The sequence below is a fragment of the Oncorhynchus nerka genome, linkage group LG27, assembly GCF_034236695.1.
Source record: "Oncorhynchus nerka isolate Pitt River linkage group LG27, Oner_Uvic_2.0, whole genome shotgun sequence".
Lineage (NCBI taxonomy): Eukaryota > Metazoa > Chordata > Actinopteri > Salmoniformes > Salmonidae > Oncorhynchus > Oncorhynchus nerka.
In genome coordinates, this window is record NC_088422.1 from 63367321 (window position 1) to 63394331 (window position 27011).

Sequence of the window (27011 nt, forward strand, 5' to 3'; positions counted from 1 at the left end):
TGAATTCAGCCAGGAACAATCCAGCCTCTTTAGCACATTTGAACTCGTAAGACTGCAGACATCGAGTGACTGCTTTTAGCTCCATTCCCAATACTGCTGATTCTGTTTTTCTGCAACATTGGCCTAATACCTGCTGCCCTGGTTAGGCTACTGCTAATTTGAGATGCCCTTCATTGTTTCCACAGCAGAGAGAGGGGGTCAGGGGACTGGCGTGTCTTACTCCCAGTCTCCTGTGTTCTAATCAATGGGTGTGTTTTCAGTGGCTGGATCTCTGCAGTGAGTGACGTGATGACCCATTTAGCCACTGGAGAGAAGGAGCGGGGGAACAAGATGTTCACCTTGGACTGAGGAGGAGCGCGGATGGTCCAGATACAGTCCAGAGCATCACCAGTCTTAATCTTATCCTCCTCTTCTACCTGACTGGAGCGGATAACACCATCATAGCCAGCAATCTCAAACTGACAATCTGAGGGGAGAGAAAGGTGGAGGACAGGGGGAAAACACACACACACACACACAAGAAGAATTGCAGAAGAAGGAAAGGTGAGCATAAGGGAAGAGACAGAAAAACAGGAACAAATTGACAAGAGAGATGTTATAGAGGGAGAGAGAAAGAGAGAATGTGAGAGAGAGGAAAAAGAGAGGTGCCTGTGTGTGAAAGAGCATGTGTCAGTGAAAGATAGCACCCAGTAAGCTTTAGAGCACAGAGCTCTTCAAAACGGATCGGACAAACCGGTGAAATATTGAAGAGCTTACCTGGAATCGGGTTTAACAGTCCACCCACGTGCAGATGAAAATCTGGGTCTGAAATTATAAAATAGGAAAGCACATGAGTCTTGATACACTGAGCTGGAATTCATGAGTAAAGAAAAGTGAGAAGATCTCATTAAAAAGGAAGCCAGATAAACTGGGGAAGGCCATTGGGGGCAAATATCTGTGGCCCGATGTGAGACGCTGACTTCAGTGTCCTAGTGTATAAAATTGGATGGGAACAAACAAGATAAATGAGGCCTCTGACCGTGAATCTGTGGCTGTGCTGCTGTCCTCATTATCCACACCTATGACTGTGTATGTAATGAGGATATGCCCAGTAGGCTAGCTCCAACTGAGAACGTGTACCTGCTATAAAGGTGTATTTGATACGGAACCCAACACCCTCCAGCTCCTCGTCGCTGCTGAACTTGATCCACATGAAGCGGCCCGTGGAGGTGACCAGGCCTGGGTTCTTCGACCCACAGAAGCGGTCGATGATCGGTGAGAAGCCGAACGGACCATCCCGTACCTCGATGTGATCAAAGCGGCACTCAAAGGAGGGCTCCATGTAGTAGTTCTTATCAAAGGCCAACTGGATTCTTTGACGAGGGAGAGCTAGAGAAGGTGAGAGAAGAGGAGAAGGGGTGTGTTGGGTTTTTGCCAAAAGGCTTTGCTCCATGGACTGCATTTACCTGTACAGCAGGGTCTCAGTCTGCACAGAAACTTTTTTTTATTTTTTATAAATACGAATGTAAATGGTAACAGCTAAACTCCTGTTTTCTACTCATATTCACAGCCAGTTTATGGATGCCTGCATAAACACAGAAAGGTATCCATACTCAGTGCTCGATTCAATCCTTATTGCCGAATTCAGCGCTATAATTAAAAACATTTTTTTTTAATTGAGCCGGCATATGCAGCTTTAACCATGGCTATGGTGGTGTGTGGGATTTACATTTCAATTGCGCTGAACTTCGGTGACACGGATTGAATTGAGCCCTTACACTAATGCACATGTGCTGATGCATACACACATGACTTGGCATGACATGACATGTCAGCATGTTTCCTTACAGGTTCTGAACAAAAACACAAAACCTCAACCATTCATTTGAGTTTAGAAGTTCCTGTCATGTAAATCACACCCTAAATGACTGGCTCAAGTAACCTCCCAGAATCAACATGGCTACCAGTTGCACACACCATTTGTTTTTTAAAATCCAGCTAATTCCTGTCTTTATAGATGAATTACATATGAATCACACTGCCTGCTATGATAAAATGGCAAACGGTAGAAACGTTTATAAGAGCGGGCAATGCCTTTGAACTGAAACAACTGATACCACCATATAAAATGATGTCACAGCTCAGACACACACCTAAAGACAAATTGTGTCACTAGCTCACCCACACCGACACAAAAAAATGTCAGCTCACACACCAAAACAAATTAGCTGTACTTTGAAGGAATGTGGGAAGCAAATAATGTCATTATTTTAAGAACAGGAATGAAAGGGGAAGCCTACCATACAGATCCAGCCAAACTGGCACTACTGTTATCACAACACTAAATCACATGTATATTTCCCCTGGTAAGGATTAGAAACAAGAGCTCTCAGTTCAAAGTAGCTACATACCAAATGTAGTGTTGCATAGCTTAGCTTGATAACTCAATACAACAACACACTGAAACAATCAAATAAATACACAATCTCTAACCAAGAGTCACATCATCTGAGAGACAAAAAGTCTCTGGAATGCATTCAACAAAGCCATAAATTGTGAAATATAAACCAGGTTAACTGACACTTCTGTGATCAGTATTGAGTGTCTCATCCTCCTAAGACCTTTGGAGATGAGCGATGCAATTCATTACTGGGTTTGAGTCATGCTGATCTGGAAAATTGGCCTGGTTTAGCCCTGCTCATTGTATATGCACATTGATAATTTGGATTGTCAATGCCGTTTTGTCAAGGTAGGTTCTATGGCTATGCTTGTTGATGTTTCCACAGGGGGAGCCCTTGAGCTTCACCAAGTCTTCCATTTTTCTCCGACTGATGAAATCACACTATCAGTTCCTGCAGCCTACTTTGTCTTGGTTGAGTTTTATCACAAATATATAGGTTTTGGATGTAGGTGTATCTAGTGACTGAAATGCTGACAAAATAGCAACAAACCAATAAGCACCTATTATCCACATTCTAAGGCACTGCTGAGGCCATTTGTGTGTGTGTGTGTGTGTGTGAGAAAGAGAGAGGGCACAAACAGAAATGTACCTTCCAAGATGTAAACACACTCCTTGTTAGGGGGATATGTGTTGGGGTAGTTGGGGGACGTGAAGACTCCCCCGTTGATGTTGCGGACCCAGATGCCACATTCGTTAAGATTCTGAGGTGGACTGCCTTCATTCTGAGAAATGGACTCTGAGAAAAAGACAGTGAAAAGAATCAAGCCCATGTTTGAATTGGGATATGTATGGGATTAGATCAATTTCTTGTGACTCTGCCACTGAAAATGCTATGCGCTACAACGTGACCAATTATTCCCCCATAACAGGAGACGCACCTTTAGTTCTCTGTGCCAGGGCAAATCCCTCTTCTATCAGAATAAGGAGTACCCAGGCTGCAATAGAAAAACATTCAAATGTCAATGGTTTGCACCGTTATGTATTCATAAAATAAACGTCTAATACGAGTGGAAAAGGTAAAAACAATTTAATCAAAGTGTTGAAATAATAGGCAATCTAACACAGTGTGGCACACATCCCTTATTAAAAAAGCAATTATGTGAAGCTTGAAATCGGCTAGTTAAAGATAGGAAATCGTCATAGGCAGTTTAAATGAGAAACATGCCTTCTTCTCTTACGGGTGAGATAATAATACACCTTTTTTGTTGTTGTTACTAAATGGTGTATGTGTGGTTGGAACAACTGACACAGGGGCTAGACCGGGCATCATTAAGAACTATAGCCCTGTTTATATCCATAATAACCTAACATAACAGTGCACACACACACACAGAGTGAAAGAACCAATGATCTACGACATTGACAGTAACATATACTAAAGATGCATCTTGCAATTCATGAACACCAAGTGTGTAGGACGTGAAACAATACTTGACAGAATATTGATCCTTGGGTCTTGTAGATGTATCCCTACCATTGTACTTCATAGGTTGTGCCATTGAGAGCTCATCTAAAAAGCATCTTATCGGACCCAAGACGTATCGCAACCTAAAGCCTGAAGCCAAATTCAGATCGACGACCTAAAGAGCCATCTCCTCCATTCACAGATAAATCAAGAAGGCTGTGTATGTGTTATCATATTGTCCTCTGATGGTGTATCAGGGACCACTCATTGGTAGGCCCACATCATCAGGCCTGTCAGAGCATCACCGACCCTCCAGCCTCCTGAATGAAGAGAGCACCAGAACAAATAGGATAAGGCTCACAGGCGTAATGCCATGATGAGAGACAGGCATCAGAGGAGGGAGCAGCAACAGCACTGCATTGTGTGTAATATCAGTGCTAAAACTGCTCGCCGTACCCCTATGCACATTTCAGCCCACAACACTACTGTCTTCTCCAGATAAGCCGATGTAGGTTTACCCCCAATGGATTTTAATAGACTGCACTGCTTATATCACATTAAAAACGTGAGCGGGGAGCCTGACAGATACATAATGAAACATGGATTGACTATAGACACCCAGGTTTGCAAAAAGAAATCAGACCGCATGTTCTCTACTATAGAGAATTTAAAACACACCCAGTCGCACATACACAGCCTCCCTCTTCTCGGCCTTGATACGCTGAAGGCCAAACTGCACACACACACACACACACACACACTTTTCCATGCATGGCCTGACTATAAGGCTATTCACATAGACTTGCCCTTTCTGGATACTACTCCACTATGAGGGACCACTGAGAGTGTAACTACCTCCTAAAAGCAGTCTATAGCAGGAATTCATTGTAGAACACAGTTGGTTCAAACAGTTTTGAATGGACCTGAAAGTCTGATTTAAAAAAGTTGAATGCCTTTACAAAATAGCCTACACTACCGGAAGAACATGAGTGGGAGAGCGTTTCAAATACAAATGGATGGCCTACCACATTGCTTGGTTAAAATGAACCCAAAAAGCATAAATATGTCCCCGTTGGATGTTGGCTGATGCATTCTGATTCTGCAATTATATTACAAAATAAAACACAGGGTTATTAGATCGCTACAGTAACTTGTTGATAATACGTAGCCGACCAGACTTTGTGCCCTTCATGACCGAAGTAGCCCAGTCCTACTGAAGTGAACTCAACATGGTTATAAGATTCGATGTAGTTTACAAGCTAGGTGTGTTTAATAATAATAATAATAATAGGCCTACAGTACAGTACAAAACACCATTATTTCACAGCATAATATGGTGGCTTAAAATGAGCTGCAAATCGCAGCTGTGGCCTTGTCCCAGATGTTGCGCGAATCAGCAGGAGCTGTCTCAAGCTCGGTCACCTTTTACCATAGATGCAAAAGTGTTACACAAAGTGGCTAGAGACGCAGCCAATGCAAAAAAAAGATATCAAGTTTAAATTGACGGATTTTTCTTTACCATTTGGATTTTCATTATGCTAATTAGATTTCCGCGGTGACGCGGACATCGACCTTAGGTGTTAATAGAAAAGTAACCTAAATTGGAACGCATTCTTCCGGATTGTGTAGCCTTGTGCCAATATCCTACCCTATAAAATGTGATATTTGCACGTTTCAAAGACGACCCCTTGCAGTAAAAAAATAAAAGTAATATTAAAGCTAATAGAACATAAAACTGAATAGAAGTAAACCTGCAGATGGCGATGCCTTTCAGGGATTTAGGATTCTTGCAAACATGAAGAACACAATACAATTTGGCGCAATAGAAAATCCAACGGCATACATTTGGTAAGGATGAGTTTCGCTTATATTGCAGAAGAATAAGGGATTAATTACATCACAGCCGATACGAGTGATTAACCTTCTGTATAATATCAGTGGTTCTTAATACGATCTAAAAATCACTCGGATGCTCTGTTAAACTCACCTATGTGCATTTCCTCTCCCTGTGTGGTGGTGCCAAATACGTTCTCCTTCTTAAGCTTGGGGAGTTACACGCTTTATTTTCCCATTTTATGGATCCAAGGCAATGAGTCGCTGTTTATACAATCCAACTTTTCATTGATCGCCTTAATTCCATAGTCAGAAAGAAAACCATCCACTCCGAACTTCCTCTGAGGAAAACAAGCGCTTCTTCTTCAACCACTCCGGATAAGTATTAGATACAACGTTAATTCCATCTAGACAGGTGTCTTGTAGTTCCAAATGCAACATATGCGATTATTAAAGTAGGTTGTATTGTCCAGTGAGGTTGAGCAGAAGTATCCGAGAGACGCGCACAGAGTGGTCTGTGGCTGAACTGAAGTAACGGCACCAAACAAGGCTCATTTAAACTCTGGGCGATGTATGCGTGAATGAGCTGCTTGTACGCATGCACCCCATCGCCGAGCGTAAAATCGGCTGCGTTTCTCCCTGCGTACAAGTATCTTCTCTGCTCGTGTTGCATTGAAGGATTATATTGATAAAATTGAGCAGAGCCATTTATGATATAATACAAAAAACGAACCGAGCAAGTTACAAAAAAAAAAAAAAAACGGAAATGTTGACAGCATTTAATCAGGACACTCTTTACTCAGTAAATTGTTCCCAAGAGACATCAGACAGTAAAACATCAACTGCTATTTAAATGTCAACCATTTTATTAGACTATCATTTTACCATAAGTGCCAGATTGCAATACATTATGCTGCATGAGCTAAAAATAACTCGAAACCGTAGGCTATGCCAAGTTGTCACTTCCAATCGTTTCTTTAGTCATCAGCTCACTAGGAGAATTTACTTTTTCGGATGGACATGCCAGTCTATGTAATGGGAAGGCAATAGTGAGACGGAAATACACGTAAATGAATTCAAAACAAGTGAGAACCACCATGAATTAAGCATGATAAACACTTTAATTTTCAACCCATCATCCCATAAACATTCAAAAGCAATGATCATATTTCCCGATTACACGCAGAATCCACACACAAAACACAAAAATAAAATCTATTAGACATCACTATTAATCATTAGTTAAAAAAAAGTTCAAACCACAGGCATGAGATGATAGCAAAATACATATTTGGATGTTAGACCAGTACCACCTGAAAACAGTGCCCCACGTTAATTCAAAATGAAATACATTTTTTAAATATTAGAGGCTTAGACATTGATGATAATATTGATGATTGCACTTTCTGTTGGTTAAATAACAAACCTATTTCCCCTTGTAAGTAAAAGTAGTTTAAGTGTTATGTGGACCATTCTTCAATTTAACACCACAGTTTAGTTGACGTTTTTAATGAACACAATGTTTGGTAGTCCAAAGACACACCATGTTTATCATGTGAGACAAACAAGATTATTAAGAGTGAGAAAGACTAAAAAGGACATGACCAAACCAGAGGGGTCAGTAGTACAGGCCATTCCAATACCACTGTGAGTAAGAGCCAGTGGAAAGGGGGAGCTGTCAAACAAGGATAGGACATTGCGTCAGGTATTTGGAGGGGAATTTGAGAAAAAGGAGGGGAAAAGTGCATAATAAACTTGACACATACATTAACCCTCATTATGGACCATGTACTATGCGCATGATATACAGTAGAGCACAATGGATGCATCCAGTGTAAATACCCTGTTTGGGTCAGTGGACTCCATGTGTAAGATTCCACTATAGCAGTCCATAGAAAACAATAACTTTTACAGATTGACATACAGAAGGTATACAGGAAGACAATGGATGACTGGACATGCATAATAATTCAAGTAGCATTACAATAGCAATGCTTCCCCCAAAACAAATAAATCCGTACTGTGTTTTGCAGATCAGGATGACTTGGATTGAACATTTAAACATCGCAAATTCACCACGTAAACTGTTAGTGCCGATTTGACATCCACACATAAGGAGCTAAGCCAAAACATTGACTAAAAAGTCAACTGGGATTTCACTCAGTAGTCCTGTTTAGATTTGGGTTCAGCCATCATTTTGGCCGTTGAAATGTATGAGGGAATGTGAATTTAAAAAAAGAACACGTTCAAATTCCAACCAAATCTGTGCAAGTATGCGGGAAGTAACCTGTCTGTCTCTTTTACATTTGATCATCTTTAATGGATATTTAAACACTTAAATGGCTCATCCTCAAGAGGCTGAGGGGATTAAATAAATAAACAATTCCATCGGCCAGCAAACTTAAATAAAACAGAAAGCAGGCATGACTGTTTCCTATGGTCCATCTCTTCCTGTGCTCCTTCACATAGCATCAAAATGGAACCGGTGTGCTTCCTGTCTCTTCTCCCGGTCGTCCGCTTTCTGAAACACACACAGGGCAATGGTCAGGGGTCACGAGTCAGACAAACACAGACAAGCAGAGTCTAACAGTCAGCCATGGTGAGAGAGTGGTGGGGCTGAAACCTTTATAGAATAATAATGAAACTAGCAGACCTACTGAGTGGTCAGGGGTACAATCTATCTGAGGCAGGAAATCATTATTACAAGTGTTAATGTGGTATCGCTTCAATGTACAATTACGTGCCCTCTGTGGGTGAATGAGGATAATTCACGTTTATTTTTAGCGTTCCCTTGACGACAGGCAGCACATAAAAGGCACATATGTTGAAAAAAAGGGAACCTTCAAAATGCAGTGGAGACGAAGCTGACAGATTTGTTCTGGAACTACTCCCCATACGACAGACAGTCCTGATGGAGTACACCAACATCTAAGCAGAGAGTCTGTCGGCCGTATCTGTGTTGTTCAGGACTTAAGGGAGCAGACAGTCTTTAGGACTGAGTGTTCAGTTACTTCCACTTGTTTTTATGGCGTGTACACAGTACATGGACATACTGTAATATCTCCTTAGGTCTCATTCAGTGAACTGGCTTGTAATCCTGTCAATATTGCCAAGTTCATTGTGGTGTATGAACATGAAATAATTGAGTGTTCAGGGGATATAATTGTGTCGTTATTCCATGTGCGATGTGTCATGTATTGAATGGTCTGAAACCTACTGATTGAGTGCTCAAGTATACAATCTTGTTCAGATTGAACGTGAGGTTCAGTTACGCGATAACTTGACCTATTTGAATGGTCTACTGAATGCGCTAACCTAATCATACTCTGTGCTAAGGCTGTGGGGCCTTGAACTAGCATAAAATGCAGGACAAAATGGGATAAGACCTTTGTCACATTGTATGCATTATGCAACGTGGAGGCATAATGCAGCCTTCATCGCTCTGAAAAGCCCTGTATTCTGTTTAAACCCACGCAAAATTCAAATAGCCCAAACAGACAACGATCGATTCCTCAGGCGTGAAACCAAAGTTACCTGACAAATAAATAGAATCCAAAATACCTCTCAGATTTACAGCTAGGCTAAAACAGAGAAGGCATTTTTTATTAAAAAAAATAGTTTGGCTTTCTTATATTTAACAGTGTTCTAACAAACTTCCTGAGCCGGTCTCGGCTGTTGCAGGAGGTACTATGTCTCAAACCAGCCTCTGATTCCTATTTGACCATTGAGATTTGTGGAACAAATAGCAGGGGTCAGTGTAAATATCAAAAGTCAATCACCCATCGCACCGTGACCTGGTCAACTCCACACCACAATGGAAATGGAAAGGCTTATGGAGATGTGGAGCTTTTTTCCAAATGCTATTTTCCCCTGCGTGAAAGGTTAGACTCTCTTATCTAAGAGAGCTCCTTCAATTATGGTGTGTTATTGTGCTGGGCAGAGTGAGTCAGATAGAACAGGAGCACACAGCAGCCAGGCTCAGATATGACTGCAAGGCAGTGACACTCACAATGCAGATGACACACCGGACTAGACAAAAAGATGACAATGGGTAACAACAATCCCCCCCCCATTAAAAGCAAACAAAGGCAGTACCCTCGCTCAAAAAGACCCACAACACCAGAGATGTCGGCTATCCCGGTGCAACATGAACAAACACACAACCTCACAAGAACTGAGACGTCATACTGACACAAAAACAGGCTGCAGATTCAAAAGATGTGACTCATCAGCTGCAACAGTAATAACATGAAGCAGATATATAAGTATATATACTAAAAGCAGGTGCTTCCACACAGGTGTGGTTCCTGAGTTAATGTATAAAAAAAATAAACAAATCATTAAAAAAAAGAGTATAAAAATGCTTTGCAGGCCACCATGGCTATGCCCCCATAGGATGACAATGCCCCCATAGGATGACAATGCCCCCATAGGATGACAATGCCCCCATCCACAGGGCACAAGTAGTCACTGAATGGTTTGATGAGCATGAAGAAAATGTAAACCATATGCCATGGCCGTCTCAGTCACCAGATCTCAACCCAATTGAACACTTATGGGAGACTATGGAGCGGCGCCTGAGACCGCGTTTTCCACCACCAAAACACCAAATCATGGAATTTCTCGTGGAAGAATGGTGTCGCATCCCTCCAATAAGAGTTCCAGAATCTATGCCAAGGTGCATTGAAGCTGTTCTGGCTCGTTGTGGCACAACACCCTATTAAGACACTTTATGTTTGTGTTTCCTATCTCTGAAAGGGAAGGGGGCTCGGAACTGAAGTGGAGTACATTGGCCCAGTAATCACCTAAACAAATTAAGAGCTAGCTATTACCTGAGCTTCCATTACCTTGGCCATCACGAACATTATCATTTAATCAACCTCTAATCAGTGACGGACAATGAGACATGTCTCTACCTCTCTTTCTGATGAAATATAATTGCTGGGCTCAGTTCCTCAGATATAGAGTCAAACATGTTATTTTAATGCAGAGTCAACTCCAATGAAGCTAGTGTTCCCGGAACAGTTCCCTAAGCAGAGAGCAATTATGGCTTCCTGCGTGCATAATCAGGCACCCACAGCAGATGGCTTTGAGAAGACGCCAACATCGCCCGGCCTCACTTGGTGGAGAAACAGACCAGCCACGACTGCACTGGGATGGGGATGAATTGCTCAGAGTGTTTGCACGGCAGGCTGGACACAGACCACACACGCATGTCGGCAATAGTTGCATGCAAACACATGCAAATTCTCAAACCATACATGATTACCTAAACACTCAATGTAAAATTCACAAACACCCACAGGAATGTAACAAGACAACCACCACACACACACACTCCCTGGAGGACATATTTACAGGGATAATGAACAAAAGATTTGATATGCTGAAGGGGCAGAACAAAGCAATTACAGCCGAGCGTCCTCAGTGGTTATGGCCCTCTAACAGCCGTGCTGGATCTCTGTGGGAGGTTAGAGGACAGGGCCCATCTGCTGGTTCTGACCCATCTGTTCCTCTCTGAGTGAACCCTTTGCCCACAGCGGGTCTCCTGCTCTCTGGACCAGCACCAGAGCTCCCCAGCGGCGCCACAGGGCCAGGAGAAGAGAAGACCCCCACCAGATACTATGGACTGGCAATGGTGGGGAGGATGAGAGAGGACACACACTGCTCTGACCAGAACATAACCGGCTTTGGATCAGACTATTAAGAGGAGGAGGAGGAGAGGATAGTGAGGAGGAATGCAAGGGAGAAGAGGAAAAATGACAAGACAGTACAACTAAAAATGAAGGAGTAGAGATGAGGTTGACTGTGCTCATTATTGTCGATTAAAACAGTAATGATGGTAATGACGATGATAAACGGTGCAAGATGTATTTGTGTCATTCTGTTCTTACCTTCTCCTGCCAGTGGAGGATGCCAATGATGACCAGGATGAAAACACACACGCCGATCAGCGCGATGGCAGTCAGTAGGACTATGTTACTGGGGGTCAGATACAACTTCGCACTCCAACTAAAAGAGGGAACAGGTAGGAGAAAGGACAAGCGTTTCAACTACTACACAACATAAAACTCCTACAAAAAGGTGTCTCGTCTTTTCCCAACCCTATCAGAAGGTAAGAATCAACGTGCTATATTAAGGACATTTAGCATATTTGGCTTGATCAGAGATGTTATTTGACAAGGTTTCTGTAATCAGAAAATATTACTTTATGACATATTAGGTCAAAATGAATCGAGAAACTCTACATCACTGTCAGAGACGAACCATTTAAATGAAAAAGATCAAAAAACTAAAAATGACAAGTGCATTTCCTGTCTTTCGATCCACATATTTTTGTGACTATCGAAGAGAATGGAGAGTTCGTTTGAATGGTTTGACTAAAAACAAGAACAGACCCAGATTGTGGAGATACGATATTATACTACAATAAATGGCTGAAGAACAATACATCTGCTCAAATATGAATCAAAATAACTTCATTAAGACATTCTATCAGAACTAATAAACACATTACATATTAGTGGTGAAAACAAAAACCACCAATGGCAATGGTGGCCATATGTTGCGTGAACCTATGCCCATAGGCATAATGAGACTGAAGACACCTTCTTTACACAGATATACACTGAGCAGTCACTGTAATGTATGAACACTACATGATGTATGCGTCTACATAATGTGGGTGTGTTTTTATGAGTAATAAGTCAGTGTAGTAGGTATATACGGTGCATTCGGAAAGTATTCAGACCCCTTGACTTTTTCCACACTTTGTTACCTTACAGCCTTATTTTAAAATGGATTAAATCTTTTTTAATCTACACACAATATCCCATAATGACAAAGCAAAAACAGGTTTTTGCAAATGTTTGAGAAATAAAAAACCGAAATATAACATTTACCTAAGTATTCAGACCCTTTACACAGTACTTTGTTGAAGCACCTTTGGCAGCGATTACAGCCTCGAGTCTTCTTGGCTGTGACATTACAAGCTTGGCACGCCTGTATTTCAGGGGTTTCTCCAATTCTTCTCTGCAGATCTTCTCAAACTCTGTCAGGTTAGATGGGGAGCGTTGCTGCACATCTATTTCCAGGTCTCTCCAGAGATGTTTGATCGGGTTCAAGTCTGGGCTCTGACTGGGCAACTGAAAGTTTTGGTACCCTTCCCCAGATCTGTGCCTCAACACAATCCTGTCTCGGAGCTCTACGGACAATTCTTTCGACCTCACGCCTTGGTTTTTGCTCTGACATGCACTGTCAACTGTCGGACATTATCTAGAAAGGTGTATGCCTTTCCAAATCATGTCCAATCAATTGATTTTAACGCAGGTTGACTCCAATCAAGTTATAGAAACATCCTTATAGAAACAAGGATGATCAATGGAAACAGGATGCACCTGAGCTCAATTTTGAATCTCATAGGAAAGAGTCTAAATACTTATGTAAATAAGGCATTGCTGTTTTTTTTATTTTTAATACATTTGCAAACATTTCTAAAAATCTGTTTTTGCTTTGTCATTATGGGGTATTGTGTGTAGATTGAGGGAATAGTTTTTTCTTAATCAATTTTAGAATACGTCAAGGGGTCTGAATCGTTTCCGAAGGCACTGTATATGCAAGTGCTAGCATTTGTCAGAGTGTGTGTGTTCCATGTGTTGGTGAGAGAATGTTTTAGCTGGCCATACGGAAAAGGGGGTTCTGCCATCTGCTGGCACTCATGGGGGTAGGACTACATGTGAATGAAACAGAAAAACATTGAAACATGGCCTGAGCATGTTTGTGGGCGTCCATGTACAGATTTATGTGTGTGTGTGTGTGTGTGTGTGTGTGTGTGTGTGTGTACCTGCGGGGCTCGTTGTGTGGGTATGGAATGACTATGAGCTGCGAGTTGGGGATGATGGCTGTCCACTCCTGCTTCCTCACATCCTGCAAGGCAGAAACAGAGAACCAATGTTATTAGAGCCTCAGGGAGGCAGAATGAAGGGGAAGGCAATAATGGAACAACTCTAGTTCAAAGGTAACACAATGCAGGCAATATATCACACACTTCTCAGTGCACATACGATGTAGGGGCCGAGTCATTTCCTGTACAGTACTGCACTACAATTTGCGCTCTAGTTCAGAGTTTAAGGAACTTTATTATTAGAAGTTCAAGCTCAAAAGCTTTTCAAAGCACGTTTCTGTATTAATTACAAAGGTAAATACCCCTCTTCAAGTTGTTACTGGATGGCAAATCACCAGCAAACATAAAATTCACCTTACTCACAGTGTCCTCTAGAGAAGAGAGACTCATTTCAGACAACACATCTATCATTTGGCAACATTAAGGGATAAGGGAAACACACTTGCTCGCTCACACGCGCAGATGCATGCCGACGCACATGCAGTGTGTGACGGCGTACTTTGCATCCTCGTTGACTCAGAGCCACCCTAATGAGAGCCCAGGGTTTTCAGCTACCTATACCCGAGCTATTTAAAGGCATGCATTTAAGACAGACAGTCTAGTCAATTAAATAACTGATGTCTGCTGAAGTATCCCCCTGGTGTGTCAGCCTACTTCCTACAGTCCCATTAGCTGGAGTATTGTTACAATGCTGAGGGTTGTGTGCGTTTGGAAGCCATGCATATGACTCCTTCCTGACACTGAGAAATGTCAATTAAAGTGAATGACATACCTACATAGCTCAGAGATACAAATACTATGTAAGGCAAATACTCAAAGCGAATCAGAGCTGCAGATTCAGGGATTTTGATTCACTAATTGCTAGTGTTTGAGGTAAAATAGGTTAAGGAGAATAATGATGAACTGAATGAGTCACCTTATCGTGTCAGTGCATTGTGAACAGTGTGCTAGTTCATTAGAAGTTGCAGTGCTTAACCTACTAAGCTAACGCTGACATTTTCCTCCTCAATGCATTGTGGTTTATGCAGAACGGCAGTGAGAGACAGTGACAGGCTGCGCTTCTGGCGCTTTGGCTAAGAGAAGACGTCTGTGTTTAAGAGGAGGAAAGCGTTTCTGGGTTTTCAGAGAGTGTTTCAAAGGAGAGTGCTGGGTCTGAAGTTGGGAGTGAAGTGGGGGTTTTGGGGAGGCGATAGCAGAGCGGGAATCTTGAAAAACCTTGTGAGCAGAGGAAAGGATCCTCATGGGATTGAGACGAGTGTGCAGGAGGAGAGTAGAAGTAGAACACACTCCCTTCCTCTCTCTGTCTCTCCCTCCTCTCCCCCTCTCTTTCCTCTCTCCTTCCTCTCTTTATCTCTCCCAAACCCTCACAGGCCTCCTGAATGTTTTCCCCTGTGAGAGAGGGTTGGAGATAGACCTGAGAGAGACAGATAGGAACTATCCTCCCCAAACTCACAGAGACAGCCAGATAGACACAGCTGTTCATTAAATGTGTACACTGAGTGTAAACATTTTAGGAACACTTTCCTAACACGTTCCTAATATTGTGTTGTGCATACTCCCCCCATTCCACAGCATTCCACAGCTTTCCACAGGGATGCATGTAGACTCCAATGCTCCCCACAGTTGTGTCAAGTTGGCTGGATGTCCTTTGGGTGGTGGACAATTCTTGATACACACAGGAAACGGTTGAGCATGAAAAACCCAGCAGCGTTGCAGTTCTTGAGACAAACCTGGTGCACCTGGCACCTACTACCATACCCCGTTCAAAGGCATTTACATTTTTTGTCTTGCCCTTTCACCCTCTGAATGGCACACATACACAATCCACGTCTCAAGTTTATCAAGGCTTAAAAATCCTTATTTAACCCGTCTCCTCCCCTTCATCTACACTGATTGAAATGGATTTAACAAGTGACATCAATAAAGGATCATAGATTTCACCTGGGTTCACCTGGTCAGTCTATGTCATGGAAAGAGCAGGTGTCCTTAATGTTTTTTATACTCCGTGTATGTAGCACTGAAGACACCGTTTTCATATACCCTCTGAATGTAAAAAGTGGTTAGCATAATACAAAGCATTATAAAGATTTTATTAACTGGTGTGTGGGGAAATGTGAACCTTAGTGGAACAGTTTTCTTGCATAACTCAAAGGGTGCGAGCGAGAAAAAAGCATGTCGCGTTACTTCAGATGCTTTACTCTGTACGAGCTTCGCTCCCAAGGTAGTGAGGTATAAGCAGAAATTTGCAATGCAAATCCGCTATGATGAAGACCTCTGTTCTATTCTTTGACAGGTGAGGAACGGGAGCCAGCGCCTCAAATTCAACGGAGCCGCGCAGGGGGATCTATCGAGGAACCAACAAACAGCATTTCAAACGGCACGCGATACGAGAGACAGAAGGCTGTCGGCTCCCCACGAACCCAAACCACATGCCAATGTTTGAGGTAGCACAAAAGTGGGTGAAACGAAGAAGATAATGAATTATTTACTGCATAATAGATCATCTACTTATCATATTGCAACAGGAAGAAACGTTTACAACACTTACATCAACCTGCAGTAGAGTTATTGTCAGTATCAGTGGCTCTGGGCGTGTTCTCCACATGGTTACAGTGACTAGAAACAGTATCAGTTTTATGCCGTAGTAATTAGACCTACTGCATCCTGTCCTGTCTGTGCTTTGTCTGGCATGTCCCTCCTCTCCGCTCCCCTCCCCCTGTGCTGCAGCGCACCATACTGTACCTTGTCCCCGAGGGGCCGGGGGATACCCACGTACAGGTGGTCCAGGAAGTTGGCGCTGCGCCCCAGGCCCAGAACGGTGTAAGGCAACTGCAGGGAGAGGTGGGCCGACTGGCTCAGCTGGCCGGCTGCATGGAGGGGAAAAAAACAAAAAAGGAGCCATGAGAACCATTCAGACCCATAAACAAGCCTCATAAAAGACACAAATCAGACCATCCCTATTCCTACCATCGCCCAGTCCAGAGGCATCTACCACCCCCTTACAACACCGTGTCCTCGCCACTGGCTCACGCTCAGGCCCTGCCAAGCGCAGCCGACGTAAATCACCCGCTTTATGGTAATCAGTGAGAGCACCCCGGCAACAAATCAGGATAAATGTGGATGGACTGCATGGCTGGTCTGGACCTACACTCAGATGGAAGCATGTTTTTACATTTACAATGTGCAGCAAGGAAACGCTTCAATGACTGATTATAGTAGGATATTCAGTCCACATAAAAGAAAACAGAGTGTTCTGCCTGGCTATTATCTACACATATATAGTACCAGTCAAAATTTTGGACACACCTACTCATTCAAGGGTTTTTCTTTATTTGACTATTTTCTACATTGTAGAATAATCGGGAAGACATCAAAACTAAGAAATAACACAAAAAAAGTGTTAAACAAATCAAAATGTATTCATCAAAGTTTGCATTTGCCTTGATGACAGCTTTGCACACTATTGGCATTATCTCAACCAGCTTCATGAGGTAGTTACCTGGAATGCATTTCAATTAACAGGTGTGCCTTGTTCAAAGTTAATTTGTGGAATTTATTTCCTTCTTAATGCCTTTGAGCCAGTTATGTTGTGACAAGGTAGGGGTGGTATACAGAAGATATCCCTATTTGGTAAAAGAACAAGTCCATATTATGGTAAGAACAGCTCAAATAATCAAAGAGAAACTACAGTCCATCATTACTTTAAGACATGAAGGTCAGTACGGAAAACTTCAAGAACTTTGAAAGTTTCTTCAAGTGCACTCGCAAAAACCACCAAGCGCTATTATGAAACTGGCTCTCATGAGGACCGTCACAGGAAAGGAAGACCCAAAGTTACCTCTGCTGCAGAGGATAAGTTCATTAGAGTTACCAGCCTCATAAATTGTGGCCCAAATAAATGCTTCACCGAGTTCACGTAACAGATACATCTCAACATCAACTGTTCAGAGGAGTCTGCGTGAATCAGGCCTACAACAAGAAGAAGATAATTGCTTAGGCTAAGAAACACGAGCAATGGACATTAGACCAGTGAAAATCTGTCCTTTGGTCTCATGAGTCCAAATTTGAGATTTTTTGGTTCCAACCGCTGGGTCTTTGTGAGACTTAACCAGCATGGCTACCACAGCAATCTGCAGCGATACGCCATCCCATCTGGTTTGTGCTTAGTTGGACTATCATTTGTTTTTCAACAGGACAATGACCCAAAACATACATACAGGCTGTGTAAGGAGAGTGATGGAGTGCTGCATCAGATAACCTGGCCTGCACAATCACCCGACCTCAATGCAATTAAGATGGTTTGGGATGAGTTGGTCCGCATAGTGAAGGGAAAGCAGCCAACAAGTGCTCAGCATTTGTGGGAACTCCTTCAAGACTGTTGGAAATGCATTCCTTGTGAAGCTGGTTGAGAGAAAGCCAAGAGCGTGCAAAGCTGTCATCAATGCAAAGGGTGGTTACTTTGAAGAATCTAAAATCCAAAATATATTTTGATTTGTTTAACACATTTTTTGGTTACTACTTGATTCCATATGTGTTATTTCATAGTTTTGATGTCTTCACTATTATTCTACAATGTAGAAAATAGTCAAACTAAATAAATAAAAACCCTTGAATGAGTAGGTGTATCCAAAATTTTGACCGGTACTCTAAGTATAGAGCCTAAAAGCTTGGGTTGATTGCCTGTCTACGAGTAAAGCGCAAGTATAAGTCCATCTTGAGAGAATATATATATTGCCTTCCACGAATCTCCAATGTAACAGTTCGAAATGAGGACCAACTAGACCATCTCCTCTGAAATGAAAGCATGACCCTGCTTGGAGCCCTGTTCCTGCGACGACGGAGCAGGTTATACTGAGCAGCTTCAGAGCAGTTGCTGTAAAAGCCAACGTAATTGCTTCAATCACGCTCACCTTTTTAAAATAAGGGCTATCATTAAAAAATAAATTGTGGGGGGACAAAGGAAGTTGAGAAAGTCAGAATCTGTCATTACAGGTATATATATATGGTACTGTATACATTTATGTTAATAAAGTGGCTTGTCCATTCTAGTGACACTGATTGGAAGTCCACTTCGCAGTGCTAGTTAAACCAGTAGGCTAACTGCCAATATGGATGTCACGCTGAGATCTTGGTGTGTGTGTGTGTATGTGACATCGATCCCTCTCATTAGTTTTGTGATACAATAGCAAGGTATTGACTCTGATGCATACACCGAGGGTAAAAACACCTGCTCTTTCCATGACACAGACTGACCAGGTGAATGCGATGATCCCTCATTGACGTCACCTGTTAAATCCACGTCAATCAGTGTAGATCAGTGGTCAACGACCTTTTCTGAGTTAACAGCGTCATTAACCAGTCTCTCTCCGGAGTGACTTTTCTGTCGCTTTCTGTTGAACTGTACATGTAAGGAAGGGTCTTGGATGCGTGCCTTTGAAGTGCCTTTGAATGGGGTATGGTAGTAGGTGCTAGGCGCACCGGTTTGAGTGTGTCAAGAACTTTCATGCTCAACAGTTTCCTGTGTGGATCAAGAATGATCCACCACCCAAAAGACATCCAGCCAACTTGACACCATTGTGTAAAGCATTGGAGTCAGCATTCCTGTGGAACGCTTTTGAAACCTTGTAAGGTCCATGCCCCGACGAACTGAGGCTGTTCTGAGGGCAAAAGGGGGTGCAACTCAATATTAGGAAAGTGTTCCTAATGTTTTGAACACTCAGTTTATATGTTTTTTATTTATTTATTTTACCTTTATTTAACCAGGCAAGTCAGTTAAGAACACATTCTTATTTTCAATGACGGCCTGGGAACTGCCTGTTCAGGGGCAGAACGACAGATATGTACCTTGTCAGCTCGGGGGTTTTGAACTCACAACCTTCCGGTTACTAGTCCAACGCTCTAACCACTAGGCTACGCTGCCGCCCCTATATGTCATGTCTGCAATCAATTTAGTCCCCTCTGGACACTCACTAGTGACTCTGTGTTATGCATGTGTGGTGGGGAATGAGGTGCAGTTTCATTATGTTCTGACCTGGGGGCATCCAAGACCCTTCCTTACATGTACAGTTCAACAGAAAACGACAGAAAAGTCACTCAGCGGGGAGAGACAGGTTAATCACGCTATTAAAAATAAAATAAAATTGCTCTGTGAAAGCAGTTTAGAGGTGTTACCGCACTGGAGAAAGGACAAATGAAAGCTAATGACTTCATCCATGTAGATTCAGATGGATTTTGAAGTCTGGGCAACTGTCCTGGCTCTACTTTCTGGCAGTAGAGCTGAGGAATGCATTGCAGTTTTGGCATTGTTCACTAATGAGAAGACAGGTGGGGGGGGCAGGATTGAGTTTGGGAGACCCTGTTCTCACTGGGCTACCATGACCCGAACCAAAGGGTCTTTCTCTATACTGTCAGGCATAGGACCAAAGGTTCAGACACACACATGCACACAATAGTCAGCAGAAAGTGTGTGAGCTCTCACTTGTCCCCATGTGAACTGTTGTATCAGCTTCGTCTCAAACACACGCACTGCAGCTTCTCCATCTAACTGAATTCCAGAGCAAGCTCAGGAAGGTCATCTCTGTTTAGTCAAGGTAATCATTTTGAAACTAAGAAACACACATGCACATCTCTCGCTCTCGTTTCTCCATTCAAGTTCAGACTAATGCCGGGCGAACACCACACGACTTTCAAAATCCTCACGTTAAACAACTGCCTTTCCTGATGTTTTTGTTGTCGTCTTGCCAACGTAGTGGTGAGAATACTAAACAATGTGGCACAGACGGGGTCACACAGCACACGATTCTTCACTTGATGTGATTAGATTGTTAACTTGGCAAAAACGAGCTGTGGCTCAAAGCAGCTGCATAAATGTTTTCACTCAGAGATTCCCGCTTGCCATACAGTGTTGAAATATTGAGCCAATACATTTTGAATTGAGTAACATTGCTTTTTAACTTCAGAGCTGTAATGATTTGACACTTTGGCTTTGGTTAAAGACAAGTAGGCTAGTAGTAGTCATGGCTCCTGCAGGAGAGTACACACACTGGCTTCTTCTCTGGCGAGCTCTCATTGGCTATTGCTGATGATCACCGATCTCAAAAACGTACCCTAACCCTAAAATCGGGGCCCAAATTGTCTAGTGCAAGCCCAGCTTAAGTAACCACAATCTCTTAGGAAGTATGTGTTAGGTCTGGAGGAGAGGATGGTAGATGACAGACATTTTGGGGTTAACCAGCTACCCTAGTGACATGCTGTTGTTAACTAAAGGATGTGTCATGTTGCGAATGGAGACAGTAGGGGGGAAATGTCACAGAGCTGCTGGGGACGCTGGCTGGAGGATGTGTCACTCAGAGAGAAAGCTGGCTTAGGGACTGCCACTCTGCAGGTGGGGAGCTTGGTTGGAGAGAGGCCATGCACTGAAATGGGAGGGGGGTGCTGGTTGTGCTGGCTGGATGAAGGCTTGTGGCTGGGGTTCTGGCTAGTTGCTGCGGGCTACAGCCTGGAGTCCTATCTCCCTGCAGGTCGGCCGTGGAGCACACAGACAGACCTTGGCGGAGCGCTCCAGCCTGCAGCACATGACTGACAGCGCCCCCCCTCCCCCCCCCCCAGGCTGCAAAACAGATTGAGAGCGGTCAGCCAGCCAAACAGCTCCCAAAGAGCAGGCTTACTCAAGGAACCTTACGCTTCCACAGCTTATCAAATTCACTTCTCAGGCTCTCTCCAATCTGGGTGTGAGGAGTCTCAAGCATGTTGAAAAGTACTCTGTGTTGTTGTCTGTGTCACACTGCTTTGCTTTATCTTGGCCAGGTCGCAGTTGCAAATGGGAGCTTGTTCTCAACTAGCCTACCTGGTTAAATAAAGGTGAAATGAATACAAATAAAAACATCCAAACACTCTAGAGCCTACAGGTTTTATCTGTGTGGGAAACAGAGCAGAACACATCATCACACCCAACGAGTCAGGACTCCTCAGCTCCAAAAGTTCATTCAGAAACATGAGTACAATGTGCGCACACACAACACACACAGATTGTGAGCCAAATAGACCCCTCCTCCCCCCAGCATCAAAAGCCTGACTCAGAACATACAGCTTGCAGTGCTTGCTCTCCTGTGTCACAGAGAGAGATGGAGAGTGGATATCTAGTGGAGAGGAATAGGTGAGGAACTTTGCCAGCTTCACAACATAAGGGACGGAAAAGCTACTCTGCAGTCTCCTGCCCAGCCACTCACTTCCAACGCTGCTCTGGTGAGTCAGGGAGCACTCCTACGAGAGGATATCTACCTAACCCTCAAAAATGACATACACATGAACAATGGCAACTTGCAATGTTCCTCACAGAGTCTCCGAGACAGAAGAGAGGCACTGAAGCCCAATGGTAGAGGAGAGAAGAGACAGGTGTGCGAGGCTGAGAGTTGAAACACACTGTCCACTGTCCCCCCCCGCTGATGCAGGGCTGGGCTACAGTGGTGGAGGTATGGCTCTGAGGCACACCTGTTAACGTACAGTGCATTATTTAGAGCAGGACTCTCGCTCAGTGAGTAGAGGGATGAAGAGATGCCTCAGCTCCTGAATTATGTCACAGAGTGTGACTCCAGCACAGTCGTATTCAAGCCACTTTAGTCCCTCCACTCCCTCAGAGACACCAGCGGTAGAAGAGACGAGCTCTCTACGCGGGCCTCCACGGGCAACCGTCCTACACGCACACGCAAAAACACATGCGCATATCACACAAAAACACGCTGCAGGCTTTTGACCTTCACTGGTCACAGAGGAATGATACAACACAAATAGAACACATGGAGAGTGGTAAACAATGGGACGTCAACATCATTATATTGCAACAGACACCATCAGGCAAACTCTAATGGAGATCAGCATTAGAATTGTAGCAAAAGTGACTAGAGGTCGACCGGTTAATCGGAATGGCCGATTAATTAGGTCCGATTTCAAGTTTTCATGACAATCGGTAATCTGCATTTTTGGACACCGATCATGGCCGATTACATTGCACTCCACGAGGAGACTGAGTGGCAGGCTGACTACCCGTTATGCGAGTGCAGCAAGGAGCCAAGGTAAGTTGCTAGCTAGCATTAAACTTATCTTATAAAAAAACAATCAATCTTAACATAATCACTAGTTAAACTAGTAATATCATCAACCATCTGTAGTTATCTAGCTTGTCCTGCATTGCATATAATCGATGCGGTGCCTGTTAATTTCTCATCGAATCACAGCCTACTTTGCCAAACGGGTGATGACTTAACAAGAGCATTCACGAAAAAGCACTGTCGTTGCACCAACGTGTACCTAACCATTAACATCAATGCCTTTATTAAAATCAATACACAAGTATATATTTTTTAAACCTGCGTATTTAGCTAAATATGCAGGTTTAAAAATAAATACTAGTGTATTGATTTTAATATTTAGCTAAATATCCAGGTTTAAAAATATATACTTGTGTATTGATTTTAATAAAGGCATTGATGTTAATGGTTAGGTACACGTTGGTGCAACGACAGTGCTTTTTCGCGAATGCTCTTGTTAAGTCATCACCCGTTTGGCAAAGTAGGCTGTGATTCGATGAGAAATTAACAGGCACCGCATCGATTATATGCAAAATCTTTGGAGGGAGTTGAAAGTCCGTGTTGCCCAGCAACAGCCCCCAAACATCACTGCTCTAGAGGAGATCTGCATGGAGGAATGGGCCAAAATACCAGCAACAGTGTGTGAAAACCCTTTGAAGACTTACAGAAAACGTTTGACCTCTGTCATTGCCAACAAAGGGTATATAACAAAGTATTGAGATAAACTTTTGTTATTGACCAAATACTTATTTTCCACCATAATTTGCAAATAAATTCATTAAAAATCCTACAATGTGATTTTCTGGATTATTTTCTTCTCATTTTGTCTGTCATAGTTGAAGTGTACCTATGATGAAAATTACAGGCCCCTCTCATCTTTTTAAGAGGGAGAACTTGCACAATTGGTGGCTGACTAAATATTTTTTTTGCCCCGCTGTATATGTATACACACACACAAAAACAAAATTGGCCGATTAATCGGTATCTGCCTTTTTTGGTCCTTCAATAATCAGTATCGGCGTTGAAAAATCATAATCGTTTGACCTCTAAAAGTGACCCATAATTACGCAAAAAATGATCTTATGAAACATCATCTCAAACAGTGACCATCGTGACCAGTAGAAATCTTTTAGCACCAGCATATAAAGAACTCACACTCGCTACATCAAATCTTGATTAGGTTTCACACAGTGAGACACACAAAGCCTCACCCTCTCACACATCTTCCCAAGGTCCTAGGATCATCTTCGGCAACCTGTTTGTGGAGAGATTCTCAACATTCGTCGCTATAGAAACCACTCTCTCCCCTGATTGGGCACTTCCACAGAAATGGGAGGGATGGAAAGGACACATAGTGGCGGTTTGTGGACGTTGCGGTGGCAGGGCCTGGGGGATAAAGGCTGTTTGAGAAATGAAGTGGTACACACTGAGCCACGGCTAAGCCTGGGAGAGGAGAGGGGGCCCTCAGCGCCCCCACAACGCAGACGGCAGATTCGGGACGTTGATTTGTGGGGAGAAGTGTGTGTCTGTAGTGGAGAAGATAAGTGGAGGCACCTGTCCACTCCTCTCTCTTTTCACTGGCGCTCTCGCAGGAGGAAAATACCGAATTAAAGCCAACGGCGCCATGGGTGACACAGTGTACGTTGAGATCACCAGCACGCCGTGTCTGATCAGCAGAAACACAATGACAGGATGGTGAATGAAGCAACACTGAGATCTGGGTTTGACAGAGCAAGACTGGTGTTGAGAGAAGAGGTAACCAGAATAGAATGTGACTTCAACACGCTTTTTTTCTCCCTCCCTCCCTCCCTCCCTCCCAGTTGAGATGTGTGCTCTACTACAGGTTACTGTGGCGACAGAGCAGCCACTGAGAGGCATTCAGATATAATACATTAGGGGAGCATGGCAGATATTAGGACTGAGACCATTACCACTGATGGAACACAACACACTCTACAGTGAGAAGAGGAGACGTAGAGAAAATATTAACAGACTACAGGGAGAAGAGGAGACGTAGACAATATTAACAGACTACAGGGAGAAGAGGAGACATAGAGACAATATTAACACACTACAGGGAGAAGAGGAGACGTAGAGACAATATTAACACACTACAGGGAGAAGAGGAGACGTAGAGACAATATTAACACACTACAGAGAGAAGTAGAGACATTATTAACACACTACAGAGAGACGTAGAGACAATATTAACACACTACAGGGAGAAGAGGAGACGTAGAGACAATATTAACACACTACAGAGAGAAGTAGAGACAATATTAACACACTACAGAGAGACGTAGAGACAATATTAACACACTACAGGGAGAAGAGGAGACGTAGAGACAATATTAACACACTACAGAGAGAAGAGGAGACGTAGAGACAATATTAACACACTACAGGGAGAAGAGGAGACAATGTTAACACACTACAGAGAGAAGAGGAGACGTATAGACAATATTAACACACTACAGGAGAAGAGGAGAAGTAAAGACAATATTAACACACTACAGAGAGAAGTAGAGACAATGTTAACACACTACAGGAGAAGAGGAGACGTAGAGACAATATTAACACACTACAGGGAGAAGAGGAGACGTAGAGACAATATTAACACACTACAGAGAGAAGAGGAGACGTAGAGACAATATTAACACACTACAGAGAGAAGAGGAGACGCAGAGACAATATTAACACACTACAGGGAGAAGAGGAGACGTAGAGACAATATTAACACACTACAGGGAGAAGAGGAGACGTAGAGACAATATTAACACACTACAGAGAGAAGAGGAGACGTAGAGACAATATTAACACACTACAGGGAGAAGAGGAGACGTAGAGACAATATTAACACACTACAGAGAGAAGAGGAGACGTAGAGACAATATTAACACACTACAGAGAAGAGGAGACGTAGAGACAATATTAACACACTACAGAGAGAAGAGGAGACGTAGAGACAATATTAACACACTACAGAGAGAAGAGGAGACGTAGAGACAATATTAACACACTACAGAGAGAAGAGGAGACGTAGAGACAATATTAACACACTACAGAGAGAAGAGGAGACGTAGAGACAATATTAACACACTACAGGGAGAAGAGGAGACGTAGAGACAATATTAACACACTACAGAGAGAAGAGGAGACATAGAGACAATATTAACACACTACAGAGAGAAGAGGAGACGTAGAGACAATATTAACACACTACAGGGAGAAGAGGAGACATAGAGACAATATTAACACACTACAGGGAGAAGAGGAGACGTAAAGACAATATTAACACACAACAGAGAGAAGTAGAGACAATGTTAACACACTACAGAGAGAAGAGGAGACGTAGAGACAATATTAACACACTACAGGGAGAAGAGGAGACGTAGAGACAATATTAACACACTACAGAGAGAAGAGGAGACGTAGAGACAATATTAACACACTACAGAGAGAAGAGGAGACGTAGAGACAATATTAACACACTACAGAGAGAAGAGGAGACGTAGAGACAATATTAACACACTACAGGGAGAAGAGGAGACGCAGAGACAATATTAACACACTACAGAGAGAAGAGGAGACGTAGACAATATTAACACACTACAGGAGAAGAGGAGACGTAGAGACAATATTAACACACTACAGGGAGAAGAGGAGACGCAGAGACAATATTAACACACTACAGAGAGAAGAGGAGACGTAGAGACAATATTAACACACTACAGGGAGAAGAGGAGACGTAGAGACAATATTAACACACTACAGAGAGAAGACGAGACGTAGAGACAATATTAACACACTACAGGGAGAAGAGGAGACGTAGAGACAATATTAACACACTACAGAGAGAAGAGGAGACGTAGAGACAATATTAACACACTACAGAGAAGAGGAGACGTAGAGACAATATTAACACACTACAGAGAGAAGAGGAGACGTAGAGACAATATTAACACACTACAGAGAGAAGAGGAGACGTAGAGACAATATTAACACACTACAGAGAGAAGAGGAGACGTAGAGACAATATTAACACACTACAGAGAGAAGAGGAGACGTAGAGACAATATTAACACACTACAGGGAGAAGAGGAGACGTAGAGACAATATTAACACACTACAGAGAGAAGAGGAGACATAGAGACAATATTAACACACTACAGAGAGAAGAGGAGACGTAGAGACAATATTAACACACTACAGGGAGAAGAGGAGACGTAAAGACAATATTAACACACAACAGAGAGAAGTAGAGACAATGTTAACACACTACAGAGAGAAGAGGAGACGTAGAGACAATATTAACACACTACAGGGAGAAGAGGAGACGTAGAG

General features: G+C 42.9%; 2 protein-coding genes across 3 annotated transcripts in view; both read right to left on the minus strand.

Moving 5' to 3' along the window:
* Positions 1-6230, minus strand: part of LOC115112128 (neuropilin and tolloid-like protein 2) — a 14026-nt gene extending 7796 nt beyond the window's left edge. Inside the window, exons 1-6 of one of the 2 annotated variants that reach the window (XM_029638947.2) lie at positions 5833-6230; positions 3319-3375; positions 3030-3176; positions 1120-1368; positions 757-804; positions 339-466 (exon numbers count right to left, since the gene is read on the minus strand). In XM_029638947.2, the coding sequence (XP_029494807.1) occupies positions 339-466; positions 757-804; positions 1120-1368; positions 3030-3176; positions 3319-3375; positions 5833-5842 (639 nt within the window). In that variant the 5' untranslated portion in view covers positions 5843-6230. The remainder of the gene's footprint in view (positions 1-338; positions 467-756; positions 805-1119; positions 1369-3029; positions 3177-3318; positions 3376-5832) is intronic. The other variant, XM_029638948.2, reaches the window with a different exon arrangement.
* Positions 6231-6780: 550 nt separating this feature from the next.
* Positions 6781-27011, minus strand: part of LOC115112131 (T-cell immunomodulatory protein-like) — a 142015-nt gene continuing 121784 nt past the window's right edge. The window contains exons 15-18 of the mRNA XM_029638956.2: positions 16324-16448; positions 13522-13604; positions 11573-11690; positions 6781-8199 (exon numbers count right to left, since the gene is read on the minus strand). Of these exons, the coding sequence (XP_029494816.1) occupies positions 8140-8199; positions 11573-11690; positions 13522-13604; positions 16324-16448 (386 nt within the window). The 3' untranslated portion in view covers positions 6781-8139. The remainder of the gene's footprint in view (positions 8200-11572; positions 11691-13521; positions 13605-16323; positions 16449-27011) is intronic.